This window comes from Gnatocerus cornutus, chromosome 4 (genome assembly GCF_029298725.1).
Source record: "Gnatocerus cornutus isolate USDA-ARS CGAHR chromosome 4, icGnaCorn1.1, whole genome shotgun sequence".
In the NCBI taxonomy this organism is placed as follows: Eukaryota; Metazoa; Arthropoda; class Insecta; order Coleoptera; family Tenebrionidae; genus Gnatocerus; species Gnatocerus cornutus.
In genome coordinates, this window is record NC_142236.1 from 5,804,168 (window position 1) to 5,820,138 (window position 15,971).

Consider the following 15,971-nt stretch of genomic DNA (forward strand, 5'->3'; position numbering starts at 1 on the left):
CTAAGTAACAGATTTAACTAATAATTTTTTTAAATAATGGCCCTTGTGTTACTAGAACGCCATCAAATTGACAGACTTAACTACTCAATTTTCTAATATGCAATAGCGCGACAAAGTGTCTGTTGAATGCCAAAAATCATTTTAAAAAATACTCAGTCAAAAAAAGTTGTTCTGGAAAATGACAGGATAACAAATTCTCAGTCTAAATAAGAGGTTTAACTACTCAATTTTACAATAATGACGTCAACATGTCACTGCCCCATTAACAAAAATAGTCGTGAGAATGACAGAATGAACATTCTCACAGTCTAAATTACAGATTTAATTTGTCAATTCTTTATAATGGCGGTTCAAAAATACTCAATCAACAAGAGTAGTCGTAGAAAATGACAGGATAACATATTCACAGTCTAAAGTTACTGATTTATCTACTCCATTTTCCAATCATTACGTTAAATTTTCATTTGAACGAAGATCAGATTTGGAATTAATGAAAGTAGTCGTAGAAAATACGACAATTATAATCTCACAGTCTAAGTTACAAATTTTAAGGACACACACGATTTTTAATAATAGCTTTAAAATGTCGCGAAAACGACAAAACCAAAATTAAAATTCACAAAACTAGTCTTTATAAAAATTACAGGTTGATAAATGATAAGTCGTCGCACATTTTAATATACCTACGGTGGTGCCCTAAAATTTCAAGAAATAGCCTCAAAATTGGACGAAAATTGCAAATATTGAATTAAAAATATTGAAAAATTAGTAAAAACGACGAGATTCGTTGACAATTTGATTGAAATGCATAATTTTTCCGGTTGATGGTGTACGAACTCATCGCCACGAGCGCGTACCGCCCTGTTTTTTTCCAGAAAGAAAATTAGTACACAACTAGCGCAGTTTCGCAAACAACTTTAAATTACCTCCAGCCGGCAATAAAATCCCTGCACATTTTAATCGTCGTTCCACTAATCATGATTTATTTCTCGACAACTTCCATTTTCCATTCAACATTGGCTGGACATTCAGTACAAAAACAAACAAAACTAATCATTACCAGCAACAACAATAATCAAAAAACAAAGTTTCAAACATTTTATTCATGTCAAGGCAAACGAGAGTCGACCGTAAAATGTTTATTTTATTCGCGGGAATGAAAATCGCTGTCTTGCGATTACGAGTTCAATTTTTTCGATTAATAATCCACGCATTGAATTTGACGGTTGGAAAATAAATAAACCAAAGTCGCGATGAAGACCGCGCTCATTATCACGTTCCCATAAATATACATAACTAAAGCTCATAAATATGCATGTAGAAAGTGGATCGCTCAACGCGAAACATGTTGGAGATTGTCTCTAGAAAAATTCCGACATTTGCAACGTGTCGGTTCTATCGGGTGTTCAAATAAAAAGGGATCAGAGAGGGATCAGCTACTAGTTTTTCGTGACAGATGTCACTTTGACATCACTCTTAACCTCATTTTATTCACGGACTCGTTTTAAACGAAACATTCAGTTAGTTCAGGTTGCGTTTGTTTACTTTGGCTATTGTTTATTTACTTGGTACTTTGGTATTTTCAACACGACAAGGTTTTTGTCCATTTTGACATTAAATTGGCTGTAGCTAGAAGTTGTTATACAGGAGTTCTATAAATGAATATGAAACGTCAAATGAAAGCTCGTATTTAGGCTGCGCAAAGCTCAGTCTTTGGCGGTACTTTCGTAGGTATACAGGGTTTCTATAAATGAATATAACATCAAGTTTCATAAGCACGAGTGTTTACACGATATAGTTGATGTCATCAGGCTGAAAATCTGAACCACTCTGTATTAAATTTAACTTTTCTAATATCACAAGTTTTCCCTCCAGAAATTGAATTGACGTTTGGCAATTTTGACAGTCAATTTGCTGTATACATGATTGAGTGAAGTAATACATATAAAGAGCTTTTTTTAATGTTGTGGTGAGGTCAAATTTTCATCACAGATGTCATTTTGTCTTCGACGATATGAATCGACTATAGTTCTAACTGTCACTGTGAGAGAAACGACATTTCTATAGAACTTATCATGACCTTCTGGATACTACTATATCGTATGCTTAATTAAAAATCTGGTCAAGAGTGTTATATCACCAGCTTTTGTTTTTTTCGGTATTTCGTTTTCGAAATTAACTTTGACAGCTTTGACATCGATTCACAGATTTATTTCAGAAAACAAACAAAATCTGGTGACAGTACTTTCTTGACCAGATTTTTCATTAATCATCCGATACTAATACACCGAACTTCAATAAAACAACACAAGATCGTAGTTGGCATTGAAAAGTAGAGAAAGTGTGCCGCTTTTTAGTAAACGTGATCACTGCTAATGTAAGAAACGTCAGCTTCGGAAATTTGACAGTATTGACGTTCGAATCATGTTTACGATTCCGTCAATTTGAGGCCAGAAATTAATTGTTCCAACACTTTGCAGGCTTTAAATTCGCGTGTAATCGCTAATTGAAACACTTAACCTCAAAATTTGACTGCTAAATTGTTCACCATTTGAGATAAGTGGCAAATCATGATTTTTTTATTTTCCAGAGCCCACCGGGTGTTATATTTTTTTTATAGAAACCCTGTATTTATTATTAACCAGGTCGAGGAAGTTATCAAGCAACAAATGTCAGAAGCATGGCCAACACGACTGTGATTTCGTTTTTTATATATTAACTAGACAGGCACTACTTTTTACAACGTGTTTATAAATGTTTCTAGCATCAAGGATGGCTATGAAACGTCAAAGAAATGTGCCGCTCATTACAAATGGGTTTCGATTTGTCCACTGACATTTGCAATTAACCTCAAACATGAAAGCAAAGTAAGTTTTGAGAAATAAACTGTTCTAGTTGTGGTTTAAAACCTGAAAATCGAAAACTTGGGCATAAAACCGTAACTAAAACCTTATTGAAGTAAGTAACATTATAAATAATTTTCTTGATAGTTATATTCACTATGAAAACAAAGCGCCAAAATAGTGTACGACAGGAATTTCAAAGCCAGGCTTGATGCTAAAAACGTTTGTAAACACCTTGTATAACCTCTTATAATCGTTAAAGTAGGCAAATCATAATACAGACTCGTATTGTTGGTTGCATACATTCCAGGCGTTACATGCACCTCATTTGCCCTATATTTGAGAATACGACGTTTTGTTGAAATTATGCTGTTATGTAAATTTAACGTCGTTAGATATAGGGTTACATTGAGCGTACGAGCTTCGTCAAGGTTGAAAAATATCTCGGGGTAATTTGGGTAAATCGGCGAAGCAACAAATGTAGAGGGGTTGTTTTGGCGCAGATTACGTGTGTTTGATGAGGCATTGAGACCGAGCAAAGGCTTGGAGAGAAGCACGGTTACATATTTCTTGGGTTTTTGGGTTGGCTTCACTGCAAGAATGCGTCAATTTGGAGCATTGAAAAATGACAACTTCAAATCTCATGGCCTACATTTTTTTGTTTAATTCTATCTAATTACCGATTTGCCTTTTCCAATTTCATTCAATGATTTTTGCACCCTGCATCCCTCTAACAATTGTTGGCAATGTTAATACCACGTGACTCATCGGGACTAATCCCAATAAATAAGCTTCCGAAATCCAATTCGAGCCGAAAATCCCCTTCTTTCCAAGTGTGAGGGTTGGAGCAAAGATCTCCAGAAACAATAAAAGAACGAACTACAAGAAATAAATAATTTAGCAATCGATGACGATTTAAAAGGCTCTGAAAAGTACCCCTTTAATTCACTTCCAAATGAGATATTTTATTCAAGATGTCGATGAAAAAAAGGATCGATTACAAACGGCTCGTAAAATTATCCAAAGGGTCTTTTGGAATACTAAAGAGACTTAAAAGTTGATCAATAACAAAGGCGTGCACTTAATTAATTTTTAATGTGGACTTTCTTGCCGACACGAATGCCGTCATGTGATAATTCACTCTAAAACAGTGTTTTGTGTCAACTTCAAACTGTGAAAATATCAGGGCTACCAACGGAATTTAAGTTCCAGGGGCCATATTCTAGGTATGACGCACGAAGTTTAACAAAACTAACAAAATATCTCGATTCCATTCCGCTGCTTCCAGATACGTTTCCGCGCATTCAACTGTATTGCTATTGATAAAATTGGAATCTCGAAGAAATCAGTTCGACTCGTGTCCACACAGTGAATTAACCCATTTCCAGAGACACCCAAGAAGCCCATTAAGTGCACTCTGTCGAAGTTTGAAGTGTTCCACATCCGAAAGGTCAACCAACCGTCCTCGAATGCAGGCCATCGATTTTCGCGGCTGCTCTCACGCAATAATTTGCTTCGAAATGAAGGAGAAACACTTGGCGAAAAAAGAGAATTTCAAGCGCATTTCCAGCGTTTCGCGACATATTACTTTCTTTCCAGTTCTGACAGTTGCTTCCTTACACAATGACCATTCTCTTTTCTTTATTGCCTTTGTCCCAAGTCTAGACGCGGGACATAAATATCCGGCAGCGCCGTCGATGGGGATGTTTCGACAAATATGTTATCATAGGGTGGCTGCACTGAGCCGATTAGGGCGGAGGCGGCGCAACGATCTGAGCACATATGTGGCGGGAATAGAATAAAATTTAACGGGACGTGATCATGGCAGGGAGCGAGGAGTGCCAACATAAAACAATTAACTTCAGCCTCGAGAGAGACAATTTTGACAGGAGCTTGACAGTTTGGGCCACTTGTGACTTTCTTTACAGAAGCTTATACTCTTCTACTCTGCCTTACTAGCTCTTGTAGCCTTGCAATCAAGTTTTTTATTTTAATTCAAGAATTGAGTTAAAATGTTCAAATTTACCAATTTCGTCAATTTATCAAAAATTGAACCACTGTTGTGAAATTAGGTTTTTTTTAATGACAAGGTTGGTACAGTTTCCCCCCAGAAATTGACGTTTGTCCATTTGATAGTAAATTTGCTGTATACTTCGGTCATGTGATTGTGCTCTTAAATAGTGCAATGCGAATTGAAATTTCCTTCAGATGCGATAATGAAATTGAATTTTGACACAACTTACAATTTTTACTTTATCGGGATCTCTATCTATCATAAGTGTTGGGACTTTTTAATGACAGAAATGGTGCCAACATAAAATTACTAACTTCACTCTTTTCGAGACCCAATTTTGACAGCATTTGAACAATTTGAGCCTATTTGTCATTTTTTTCATATTTAATAAGTTTATCATTTTTTTCATATTTTTCTAATCTCTTCTTTTATTCTTTTTAGCCTTGCATTCAAGTTTGTTTATTATTTTTAATTTTTATTCAAGGATTGAGGTTATGTTAAAAACTGAAATTTTACTCAGACATCGTTTTCTACGTCGGTCTCTCTCGATTTGGTCTGCTCTGCTGATTTTTTTTTCGTATAAGATGTGTTAGTGCTTATGTTAAAATGTTCAAATTTATCAACTCTAAACCTCACTTTAAATTAATTTAATTATTTGCGATTTAAATAGTTTCTTGTGAATTGTAGAATACTTTGGAGTCTAAAAATACGAAAACTTTGATTATTTTACCAAGATTTACGCCACTGTATTTAATTTGGGTTTTTTTTACTAACAAGGTTGGTATAATTTTCTCCAGAAATTGACGTTTGAAGGTTTTAACGATTTTTAGTAAATTTTAGTAAAGGTTACATAACTAATTAGTGTGAATTCTAAATCGAAATTTCTGTCAGATGGTACAATAACAAAACGAACTTCATTTTTGACAGAATTTACAGTCGCGAGCTAAAAATTTTGGTTTTAAAAATCACTGTTTTAATATCATATTGCTCCATAAGTTTGATTAGTCGTTTATCCACAACATAACCTATAAATGTAAATTACCTCAAAACCCGACTTACACAACGCAAATAGAGAATGGAAATTTATGTGTTTTTTCTTGTTTCAGTTGGAGTTACAGCAGGTTTAACCTGCAGGTCATGGATGTTACCTTCACAAACGTGTTGGAGGGGGCGCGCCAGTATTTCCAGGGGTTGCCGACGGCGTCGAGCTCCACCGCGCCCGCAGGCCCCACCTACTCGAATCCGTCTGAAAACAACCTCCACCGTAATGAAACCGACCAAAATCAAGAGATGCCCCCATCTTCAGCCGCCTATTGGCCTACCCAAGAAGCTAGTCGACCTCCGACACGTGAACAAACGCCCATCCAAAGACCGCCGTCACACCATTCAGACACGTCGCGTCCGCCGTCTCATTCTCAGATGGCGAACGAGCAAGCACGAACCATCAATCATTACCAGTACCCGGAACAGAACCAGTTCCAGTTCCCGAGACCTCATTCACGTGAAGCCCCTTCAAATCAGTACCATCAGCAGTACCATCAACCGCAGTCGCCACGAGCGAGACAAGAGCAGATGGTGACGACGCCGACGTCGCAATACCATCAGTTGCAGAATGTGGGGTACTACCAACAACAGCAGAAGACGTACTATCAGATGGGGGCGAAAGTAGGAGGATACAAAATGGCGAATCAACCCCAAGTACAAGAGAACGCCAATACGAGTGCGTATTATAAGCATTTGTACACGCCTCATGCGCAAACGACGAATCACATGCAGTATGCACAGAAAGGGGTGGAGAATAAGCAGGAGGGGCTTGGACAAATGGGGCAGAGCTCGTCACAAGGGTACCGGGCGACGCATAATCTCCCACCAATCGCGTCGCTGTCTCTTATCAGTTACCATTCCAGTAGGGCCAACAGAGACGTTATCAGAACTTCAGTTCCGAAAGCCAAAACTTTGCCCACGAATTCGATCAATCAAATTCCTACGAAAGTCAGCGCTTCCCAACAAAACGTCCCACGTATCACGGGTTACCAAGATGGCGTCCAACACGATTATAGGAACACTCAGTATAATAATAATCAAAATCGACTTCCTACTCAAAACTACCAATACAACACGACAACCACCCAAAATTACACTCAAGTGATCATGACAACTTCCAATTCTACCAACTACACGGCTCCAATCCCCACACAGTCTTCCTCACAGTACTACCAACCAAACAAACCGAATCAAAATGTGAACGGCCGGGTAGCACCAGTCATCAAACAAAAACGCGAATCTCCTCTAGACCTGTCGGTGAAGACGGTGCGGACGCCGGCGGACTCCACGCTAGACGACGAAGACCGGAAGTTCTACACGAATCGAACTTCTTCACACAACTACCCTACGTACGACGCCTACGCCAACTCATTCCAAAGAAACATGAACAGATCGCAAGTGCCCGCAGCGGGGGCTCCGAAAGTCGAGTTCCACCCCAACTTCAACGTGACTTCCATGAACCAAATGAACTACCGACGGCCTGTGGTGCAGGAAAAACCAACTCCGAGCCCACAGAGAGTTGGGTACAACACCACCAGCAGGTATCCGACGGTTTCGGTGCCCACGGCTGCTCACGTCAACTCGTACATCCAACAAGCGGCTCCTCCGAAAAGAGACGCGTTACCAAGAGTGGAGTTTCCACCACAAAAGAACCTGAATATGTACCAGGTACCAAACGAACAAAAGAAACGTCCGGCTGACACCGCTCCTTCTGTCATTCCTCCCAAAATAATGAAGGAAGACCTATGGAAACAACGACTAGATCAACAGATCGAACAAAGAATCAATTCGTACCACCAGCAACAAGCGAAGAATAAAACGGTGGTCAATGGGAACTACGCAGCGACGCCGCAGCCACCACAAGAGCGACCGAAAGAAGTTTACAACGCATATCAGAACCGGCAGCAATATCAGTACCCCCAGTACCACAACCAAACGTACGTTCCTTCAGCCAGTGCGCATCAGTACCCGGGGTACCAATACCCGGCCCAACAACAACAGAACATGTATAATCTCCCACGGGCGAATTCCAACCCTTCCATCGTCGCCCCCAAGCAGAACAACCTCGGAGGTGCGGATAAGAGAGTCTTATCTCTCCTTCGCAACAGTTTAGAGATCAAAGGAGCGAAAGAAGCGCAGAAGAAACTCGAGCTCGAACAAATGAACCGGTCGTACGACCGACGGTTGGACGTTCAACATCCCTCGACGGACGTCACAGCCCCCTTGCAACCTAAACCTGGGTTCATCAACCGCCATAATGTTTCTCCTTTCACTCCCACGAATCTCCCAGATAACAACAACAGTCTTATGTACAAACTCCAAATACCCAAAGCGATCGACTCGGTGAATTTCGAGTCGGAGTCCGGGAGGTACATGGGAGGGGAGAAGTTCGAAGACAGCCAAGCTCTCATCACCAATCATGTTAATCCAAATGGAGATCTAGACGGCTTGGCGGCACTGGTCGCCGCGCGCATACGTACGAAAGCCGAGTTAAAACAAGTGACGAGCAATAACGGCGAAGGGGCGCTGCCGACAGGCTGTCCTCCGAAATTATTGAAAGAACGACACTCCTTCCCTCCAAGGAGGAGATTGTTCAGTCGGACGGAAGAGGATGGAGGCTCCAACGTCCCTCTGAGGGACAAAACAGGTCTTCGAAGTTCCTCCGAGACGTCCGTGTTCGACTTCCCTGACAGCGACTCCGAAGGGGAGATGCCGGTGTTGGAAAGACAGACTTTGGAGGACATGCGAAGGGACCGTCGTACCTCCACCAAACCCACAGAGGTTAAATCGGAGTCGCCTCGATCAGGAAGTCCGGATGACTTCTTCGCGCTAACTTGTGATAACTTTATGGAACAGCTCAAGAGTGGCAGCGGGAAGAAGAGAGGAAGGAGGAAAAAGATCGAACCGGACGTTTTAGCCAAGTTGGAGACCGTCACCAAGGAGAAACCTATCGAAACGGTGAAACTAATCACGGTGAAGAGCGAGGTCGAGGATGAAGACTCGGACGTTCCGTTGATCAACTGCAAGACGAAGCTGGAGGAGTCCAAACCGCGGCAGTTGAGCGTGTCGCTGACGGACATCAGCGAGTTGAAGGGCAAAGAAGAACGAGTACGGGAAGTACCGGATCTTCCGCGACCTGCGAAGAAGCCCGCGTTTGGAGATGGTTCCCATTTCTATCCAGGATGGGAAGAAGAAGTGTACAAATACAAGAAGTCGCTGAGGATGCCGCCCACGCTCATCCACGTGACGCGCCCTCCACAGTACCACCGGTTATCCACCTCGCTTCCTGATCTAGATCCTTACCCGAACTCACCAGTGGGGTCCCAGAAGATCAAATCCGAGAATATCGACTCTGATGAGGAGTCAAATCACAGTTTTAACCTGTTCAGTAAGCATAATTACGACTCGGAAGGAAGTTCTTCGATTAAGAGTCTCCCGAATACGACCAAAGAGGGTAACCGGTTTTTAGACACACTGTTGGAGCGGTACGGCGGACGAAGAAAGCGGAAATACAAACGGAAAGACGACAGTCCGAAGATAATGGAGAAGGCCGATAAGGTGGAGTTGTTACCAACTCCTGGGTACGAGAAGAACGAAGTTCGGGCGAACCCACAGTTTCGGAAAAAGACCATAGACAACTTCAGGGAGGTGTTCTTGAAGAAGAGTAAGCCGCGGAAGATCCACAAACAGAGAGTTACCATCAAGGAAGTGTTCGGTGAAGACCGCCCAGCTTCCGCTCCTCCGGTGACGTGCGTTAACAGCATCAAAATCAAAGAAGAACCAGATGATGACCTCAGTTTGAGTTCGTTGATCAAAAAAGAAGATACAGACTTTGCCGACACGCGACAGATGTTGAAGAACAAACTCCTCAACCGCGGCCGCAAAGAATGTAATCTTTTGAAGAGCCTCGTCGAGAAGAAAATCAAAACGGAGCTGTTGGACGACGACCAGGACGACAGCAAATCCGAGACGCCGTCCATCGATGGGGACGACACCGGCGTCAAGAAACAACGTAATAAATTTAGAAACATACGACGTAAATTTAGCTCCGGGTTCGACTACATACGTAAGAAGAAGAAGCAGAAGAAAGACCAAGAAAACGAAACAGTTAAACCGAAGAAAGGCGGGAAGTTCACGGCGAAGAGTAATCCAGGCTCGGTCCAGGACATCCAGAAGGAGATCAAAGGGTGGGTGTTGAATAAAGGGATCGGGGAGACGATTCTGCACAGAGCCGCACGATTGGGTTACACGGTAAGTTGGAGGGTTGTTTTGTAGAGAAGAGCTGATTTCCGGTTTTAGGATATCACGGCCTACTGCTTGGAGAAGATGGAGTGCTCGCCGTCGCCGAAGGATAATGCTGGGTACACTCCACTGCATGAGGCGAGCACGAAGGGAAATTTGGGGATCGCGAAGATGTTGCTCATGTATGGGGCGAACGTCAGCGAGTCGGCGCGGGGGGGAATTAGGTGAGTTTTCTGATTTCTATTGTCGAGGTTTCACTGTAAACATATCATCTAAATATTCACTTATACTTTATGAATAAAATGAAGGGTAAATAAACTATTGATAAAGTGGCCGCTTAACGAGATTCTACTGTATCATAATTTGATAAAATCAATCACAGATGAGGATTTTAATTCTTTTATATTGAGGTTTTACTGTATCTCACATATGTAATGCCAACAGAATAAAGTGAAATATGATCAAAATAAATTCAGTTATTTCTACAGTAACTAATCAAAAAGTTCTTTAGTTGGCGTTTCACGGGATTGCTTTAAGTTTAGAAGTTTGATGCTGTGAATTACATCATGAAGTTTCTCTTATCGAGATTCCACTGTATCTTATTTTTAAGAAATAAATTACGACTGGCGAAACTCAAATTTCTATTGTGTTTCAATACAAAGATGTATTCTATTGTCGAGGCTTCACTGTATTACTGATGAAATGAGCAGAATAAAATAAATATTAAAATAAAAAATAAGAAAAAAATTAATAACAAAAATAAATTTATTTATTTCTAGTTTAGCAATTGTTTCCACTGATGCTATAATTCTGTAATTTAAGTCTCACTAAATAAACAAATTATGAGAGGAAATTACAAAATTTTTGTTAGTTTTTCATTTAAATTTTTTTGACTGCAGCTAAAATTTTCTAATCTAGCGCTTTATTAAAAAGTTTTAAATTACGAAATCCTTAATACTTGAAGCTTACGAGATTCAAATTAAACATTTTATGGAAATTAACAGAACTGTATTAAGGAAATTGCTAAATTTTGTTGGTTTTTCCTTTAAATGTTTTCCCATTGCAGTATAATAATTTAGTAACTTGTTAAAATTAAAATTAAAAATTAAAATTAAAATTAATAAATTCTGAAAATTTGAAGTTTGTATCCCTGAAAATAAAGAATTTATAGACGTTATTAATGTAACACTTCGACGAAATTTCTTTTTTTTTGTGCTATTTTATTTAAAATTTCCTAAATGTTGCCTGTTTTATTTATAATTTTGTAATTTAGCGTCTTCAATGATTGGTTCAAAATTAGTAAAACTTGATAATTTGAAGTGCATAATTCTCAAAATTATCATAAGTAATATAACGAGTGGGCTCGAAATTGTCGGAAATTTTTCCGACAGACGAGTAGTTTTTTCGACGATCAATTGCACGAGTGAGCGAAGCGAACGAGTGCCAATTGTCCGGAGAAACAAACTTATATTCGTCATGAGAATTCAACGAACTGACAAGCAACTGACAGCTCGCGTGGTATTTTCGCGTGGAATTGTCACTCTCGCGTGGTATTTCCGCTGAAAATTTCACTAGTGAAAATTTCCAAAAAAAGTTTGCTCTGATTGGTTTATTTGAAAAAATAAATGTCTCTTATTGGTCGAATCTATGGTGAGTTGAATTCTCAATTTATGAGAGTTAATAGACAGTTTTGAAAAAGTAATTGAATTTTTGTTGCTATTTCATTTAAAAATTTTTAAATTTCTTTATTTTAGTTAGATTTTTTTATAATAATCAGTTTAAAATAATTAGCAAAACCTTGAGAATTTGAAGTTGATAGACCTTAAAATAAACAATTTATGAGAGTTAATAGAACACTTTGAAAGTAGCTGAATTTTTGTTTTATTGTTTTTTAAAATTTCCAAGCATCTTTACTTTACAGTTTAGAACTAGTTTATCCTCCAAATTTGTATTTTACTCCATAGTTCTAAACATGAAGAATTTATTAGAGTTGAAGTACGTTTTGACGAAATTGTTAAATTTTTGTTAGTCTTTGATTTTTTTCCACTTCAGCTGTTACTGTAAATAGGCCTATTTGACAATTATTCGAAATTTAGCATATCCTAAAAACTTGCATTTTTTTAAAATCCGCAAAATGAACAGTTAGTATTCGAATTCTTTGGCAAAATTACAGTTTTACAGTTTTTACAATTTTTTTACATTACAGTTATAATTTTGTAATTTAGTTTTTTTAATAATCTGTCCAAAATTAGTAAATACAAAAGATTTGATTCCCTCCTCAAAATATACAATTTATAAGAATTAATAGCATACTTTGCTGAAATTACTAAAAGTTTTTGTTATTTTATTTAAAATATTCTGTAATTTTGTATCTTGACTAATCAGCTTTAAATTAGTAAATTTTGAAATCTAAAACTCTCAAAATATACATTTTATGAGAGTTAAAAAACGTGTTAATTTAACACTTATGAAATTGCTAAATTTTGTTGGTATTGCATTTAAAATTTCTAACATTTTTTCCAGTGCAGCTATAATTTTGTGAATTAGTCTCATTAATATTCGATTCAAAATTAGTAAATTCTGAAAATTTGGATTCTATAACCCTCAAAATAAACAATTTATTTATAAGAGTTAATGGAACGTTTTGACGAAATTTCTAAACTTTTGTGATTTTTTATCTAAAAATTCTATTTTTCACAATTACAGTTATAATTTAGTCTCTTTATTAAACAGTTCAAAATAAGTATATTCTAATGATTTGAGGGTTTTAACTCTCAAAATAAACAATTTATAAGAGTTATTATAATGTTTGTTTTGAAGAAATGACTAAATTTTTGTTGCTATTTCGTTTAAAATTGCCCCACTGGGGCGGTAATTTTGTAATTTTTTGTCGTTTTTTTTGCATGTTTTTTTAAAATTAGTAAACCTTAAAACTTTGAAGTCTATAACTCTCACTCAATTTTGTAAATTGGATCATTAATAACTATGCCAAAATTTGTAAATCCTGAAAATTTGAATGCTATAACCACAAAATAACAACTTATGAGAGTTGTTGTTCGCGTTGGCGAAATTGCTAATTTTTTGTTAGTTTTTCATTTAAAATTTTTAATATTTTCCCCAAGTAGAATTTTGTAATTCAGTGCTTTTAATCAGTTTAAAATTAGTAATTTATGAACATTTGATGTTTATATCTCTTAAAATAAACAATTTATAAGCGTTAATATAATGTTTTGATGAAATGGCTAAATTTTTGTTGATATTCTGTTTAAAATTTTCCTCATTGCAGCTATAATTTTGTAATTTTGTCTTCTTACTTAGTTCAAAATTAGTAAATCTCGAAAATTTGAAATTTGTAACTCTGAAAATAAACTGAAGTTGATATTTTTTTTGATATATTACGCATATATTTAATTGAAATTTTTTTTTTGTCGAGATTTGACTGTACTTTCTATTATGAAGTGTCCTCTTATTGAGATTCCACTGTATCTGATCAAATTTTCTTGGTTGTAATTCAGAACCCGAATAATGTTAAACCTTGGTTTTAGGCCCCTCCACGAAGCGGTGGAGAACGGCTACGTTGAGATCGTCCGCCTGCTGCTCTCCTACGGCGCCGACCCCGTCCTGGCCACCTACTCGGGGATGACGCCCCTCTCTCTCTCCTCCGACGACACCACCACCAAACTCCTCCAAAACCACATAAACGACATCGAAGACAACCCTGGTTCCCCCTGGACGTTCTCCGGTCCAGCTTCCTGCTTCGGTAAGTCTCCCATCGCCTCATCGTACCCATCTAACTCTCTTTTTTGCAGACTTAAAAGAAACCGGTTTCGACGTTTTGGACGACGACCCCGTCGCCGACCCCATCTCCGAGGACGAAGACCTCGAGTTCGAAGTCTCAGACAACGTGCTTCCAAACCTGTACACTCTTCGAGGGGAACCCCAAAACGATCGATGGATACTTCTGCAGGATCTGTCGAGCATGTTGAAGATAAAATCTCGAGACGCGCTGTTGAGACAGATCTGTCCGAGTTCGAGTGTGAGCCACAAGAGTGTGCTGCGCGAGTTGAAGATGTCGGACTTCTTAGAGCAAGCGCATTGTTGCCAGTTTTTGAATATCGGGGAAAAGATAAACACACGTGCTTCGAAAATCGCGTTGGTGAAGTACACGGACAAAGTGAGAGAACTGTTGAATGTTGAGAAAGTTATGATTTCGGTTAGGTGACCTACGATGGAAGACGCTTAAGTCTTTTCCGTGATATTGTCCGTTTTGTGATTAAAATTACCTGTTTTTTTCGATTTTGTTTAAGGTGGAATATTCGGTGCTTGTAGCATTAATGACTTAATTTTTTTATTGACTATATTAATGTTTTTAGTTGACATATTTATTCTATAGAAAGAATTTTATTAGATAGGTTACCACTGCTTTTTTAGATAATTTTACAACTTAGGCTTAATACGTTTAGTAATGAGAGTGTGCAATTCCTTTTGTATCTGTCGCGTAACTAGCTTTGGATGTGTGATCTTGTAAAATAAATAAAGTTTGTATACTAGAAAATTATTTTATACAAATGATACTCACAGTGAATAAGTATTGTAAAATAATCGTTATCGTTGAGCTCAGGGAGAGTACTCTCTTTCAGAGTACTAATTCAAATCTATGTAATTATGATTGTATAAATGTATACTCATCTAGCAAACACTTGAAAATTGTACATATTTCTCGACATCTGTATGTATTTTTGTTATATAAGGTGATAGCTTTCATTTTCTATGTAATAGACGATGTTATGTCATGTGACTTATATGTGTGCTTGCTTTCAGAAGCAACTCCACTTGTTTGGCTTATAATAACTGGGTAGTTGTATTGTACAGTAAAGAGTTATCTGTGATGCGCATCAGTGGCAAAGTGCAATGCTTTTTTTGCATATGTATTAAAAACATATTGTGATTTTGCCAATTTGTCCTATCCGTGTGAATTTAGAAAGTATTTTAATTTATAAATCTTTTTTCACATTTTTTATGTTTTTTGTTCTATATAAAACATGTGAAATATTAATAAATCATATATCAAAGGTACTGTTTTATTAACGCTTTTATGGAACAGTCTGTATAACTTTAAGTAAAACAATCCGTACATTGATTATATACAGGCTGTCCCTGAACTCATGATCCATAGAGCAAGGGAGGATGCCGACGGCAATACAAGTAAATTTCAAACCAAAAATTGATTAAGTTTAATAAAAAAATTCGAGAAAAGATAAAAAATTGAGAACCAATACCGAAAGCTTATTTTAGAGGTGGAAGAAATGGCCATTCCAATTTCCTAGGCAACGAGAGCGTAATGTTCACCCGACCAATGGATGATAGTAATTATTTATAGTTACAGATTTTAAATTCTATTCAGCTTCGGGATTGGCTATCGTTTTTAGAATTGTTGCTTCCATAAGCCTTTTTTTTCTGAGTCATTCAGTATAGTGGTAGTTTGTGCACCAAGGTGCGAAAATCTTTGTTTTCAAAACTGGAAAAGACAGATTTGCCGAGCGGGTTGAAAATTGTTTTTAGTAACCTCGAATAAAAAACGTCTTTCTTTAAACATTTATTGCAGGCAAATGTCAAAATTTTCGATCCCAAATGTTAGTTTCCTTCCAATTTGCCGATTTCCAATAGCATATTAAAATACAAGTTTTATAATACACGTGTCAAAAATCAAGTGCGCCAGACCGAAATGGAGTTTTATACTTCTACTATTTTTTTCAGTTGAGGCGTTATTTTAACGTTTTTTTTCGAAGTTTTTCTTAGGGACGTTTTCTAGAACGGTTTAGTTGGTA

General features: G+C 37.7%; 1 protein-coding gene across 3 annotated transcripts in view; it reads left to right on the forward strand.

The window, feature by feature from the left end:
* LOC148176236 (uncharacterized) overlaps positions 1–15,215 on the forward strand; it is a 124,387-nt gene extending 109,172 nt beyond the window's left edge. For all 3 annotated transcript variants that reach the window (XM_088033676.1, XM_088033677.1, XM_088033678.1), the window contains 4 exons: positions 5,964–10,152; positions 10,201–10,367; positions 13,689–13,903; positions 13,953–15,215. In XM_088033676.1, coding sequence (XP_087889802.1) covers positions 5,995–10,152; positions 10,201–10,367; positions 13,689–13,903; positions 13,953–14,365 — 4,953 coding nt within the window. In that variant the 5' untranslated portion in view covers positions 5,964–5,994 and the 3' untranslated portion in view covers positions 14,366–15,215. The remainder of the gene's footprint in view (positions 1–5,963; positions 10,153–10,200; positions 10,368–13,688; positions 13,904–13,952) is intronic.
* The last annotated feature ends 756 nt before the right edge of the window (positions 15,216–15,971 follow it).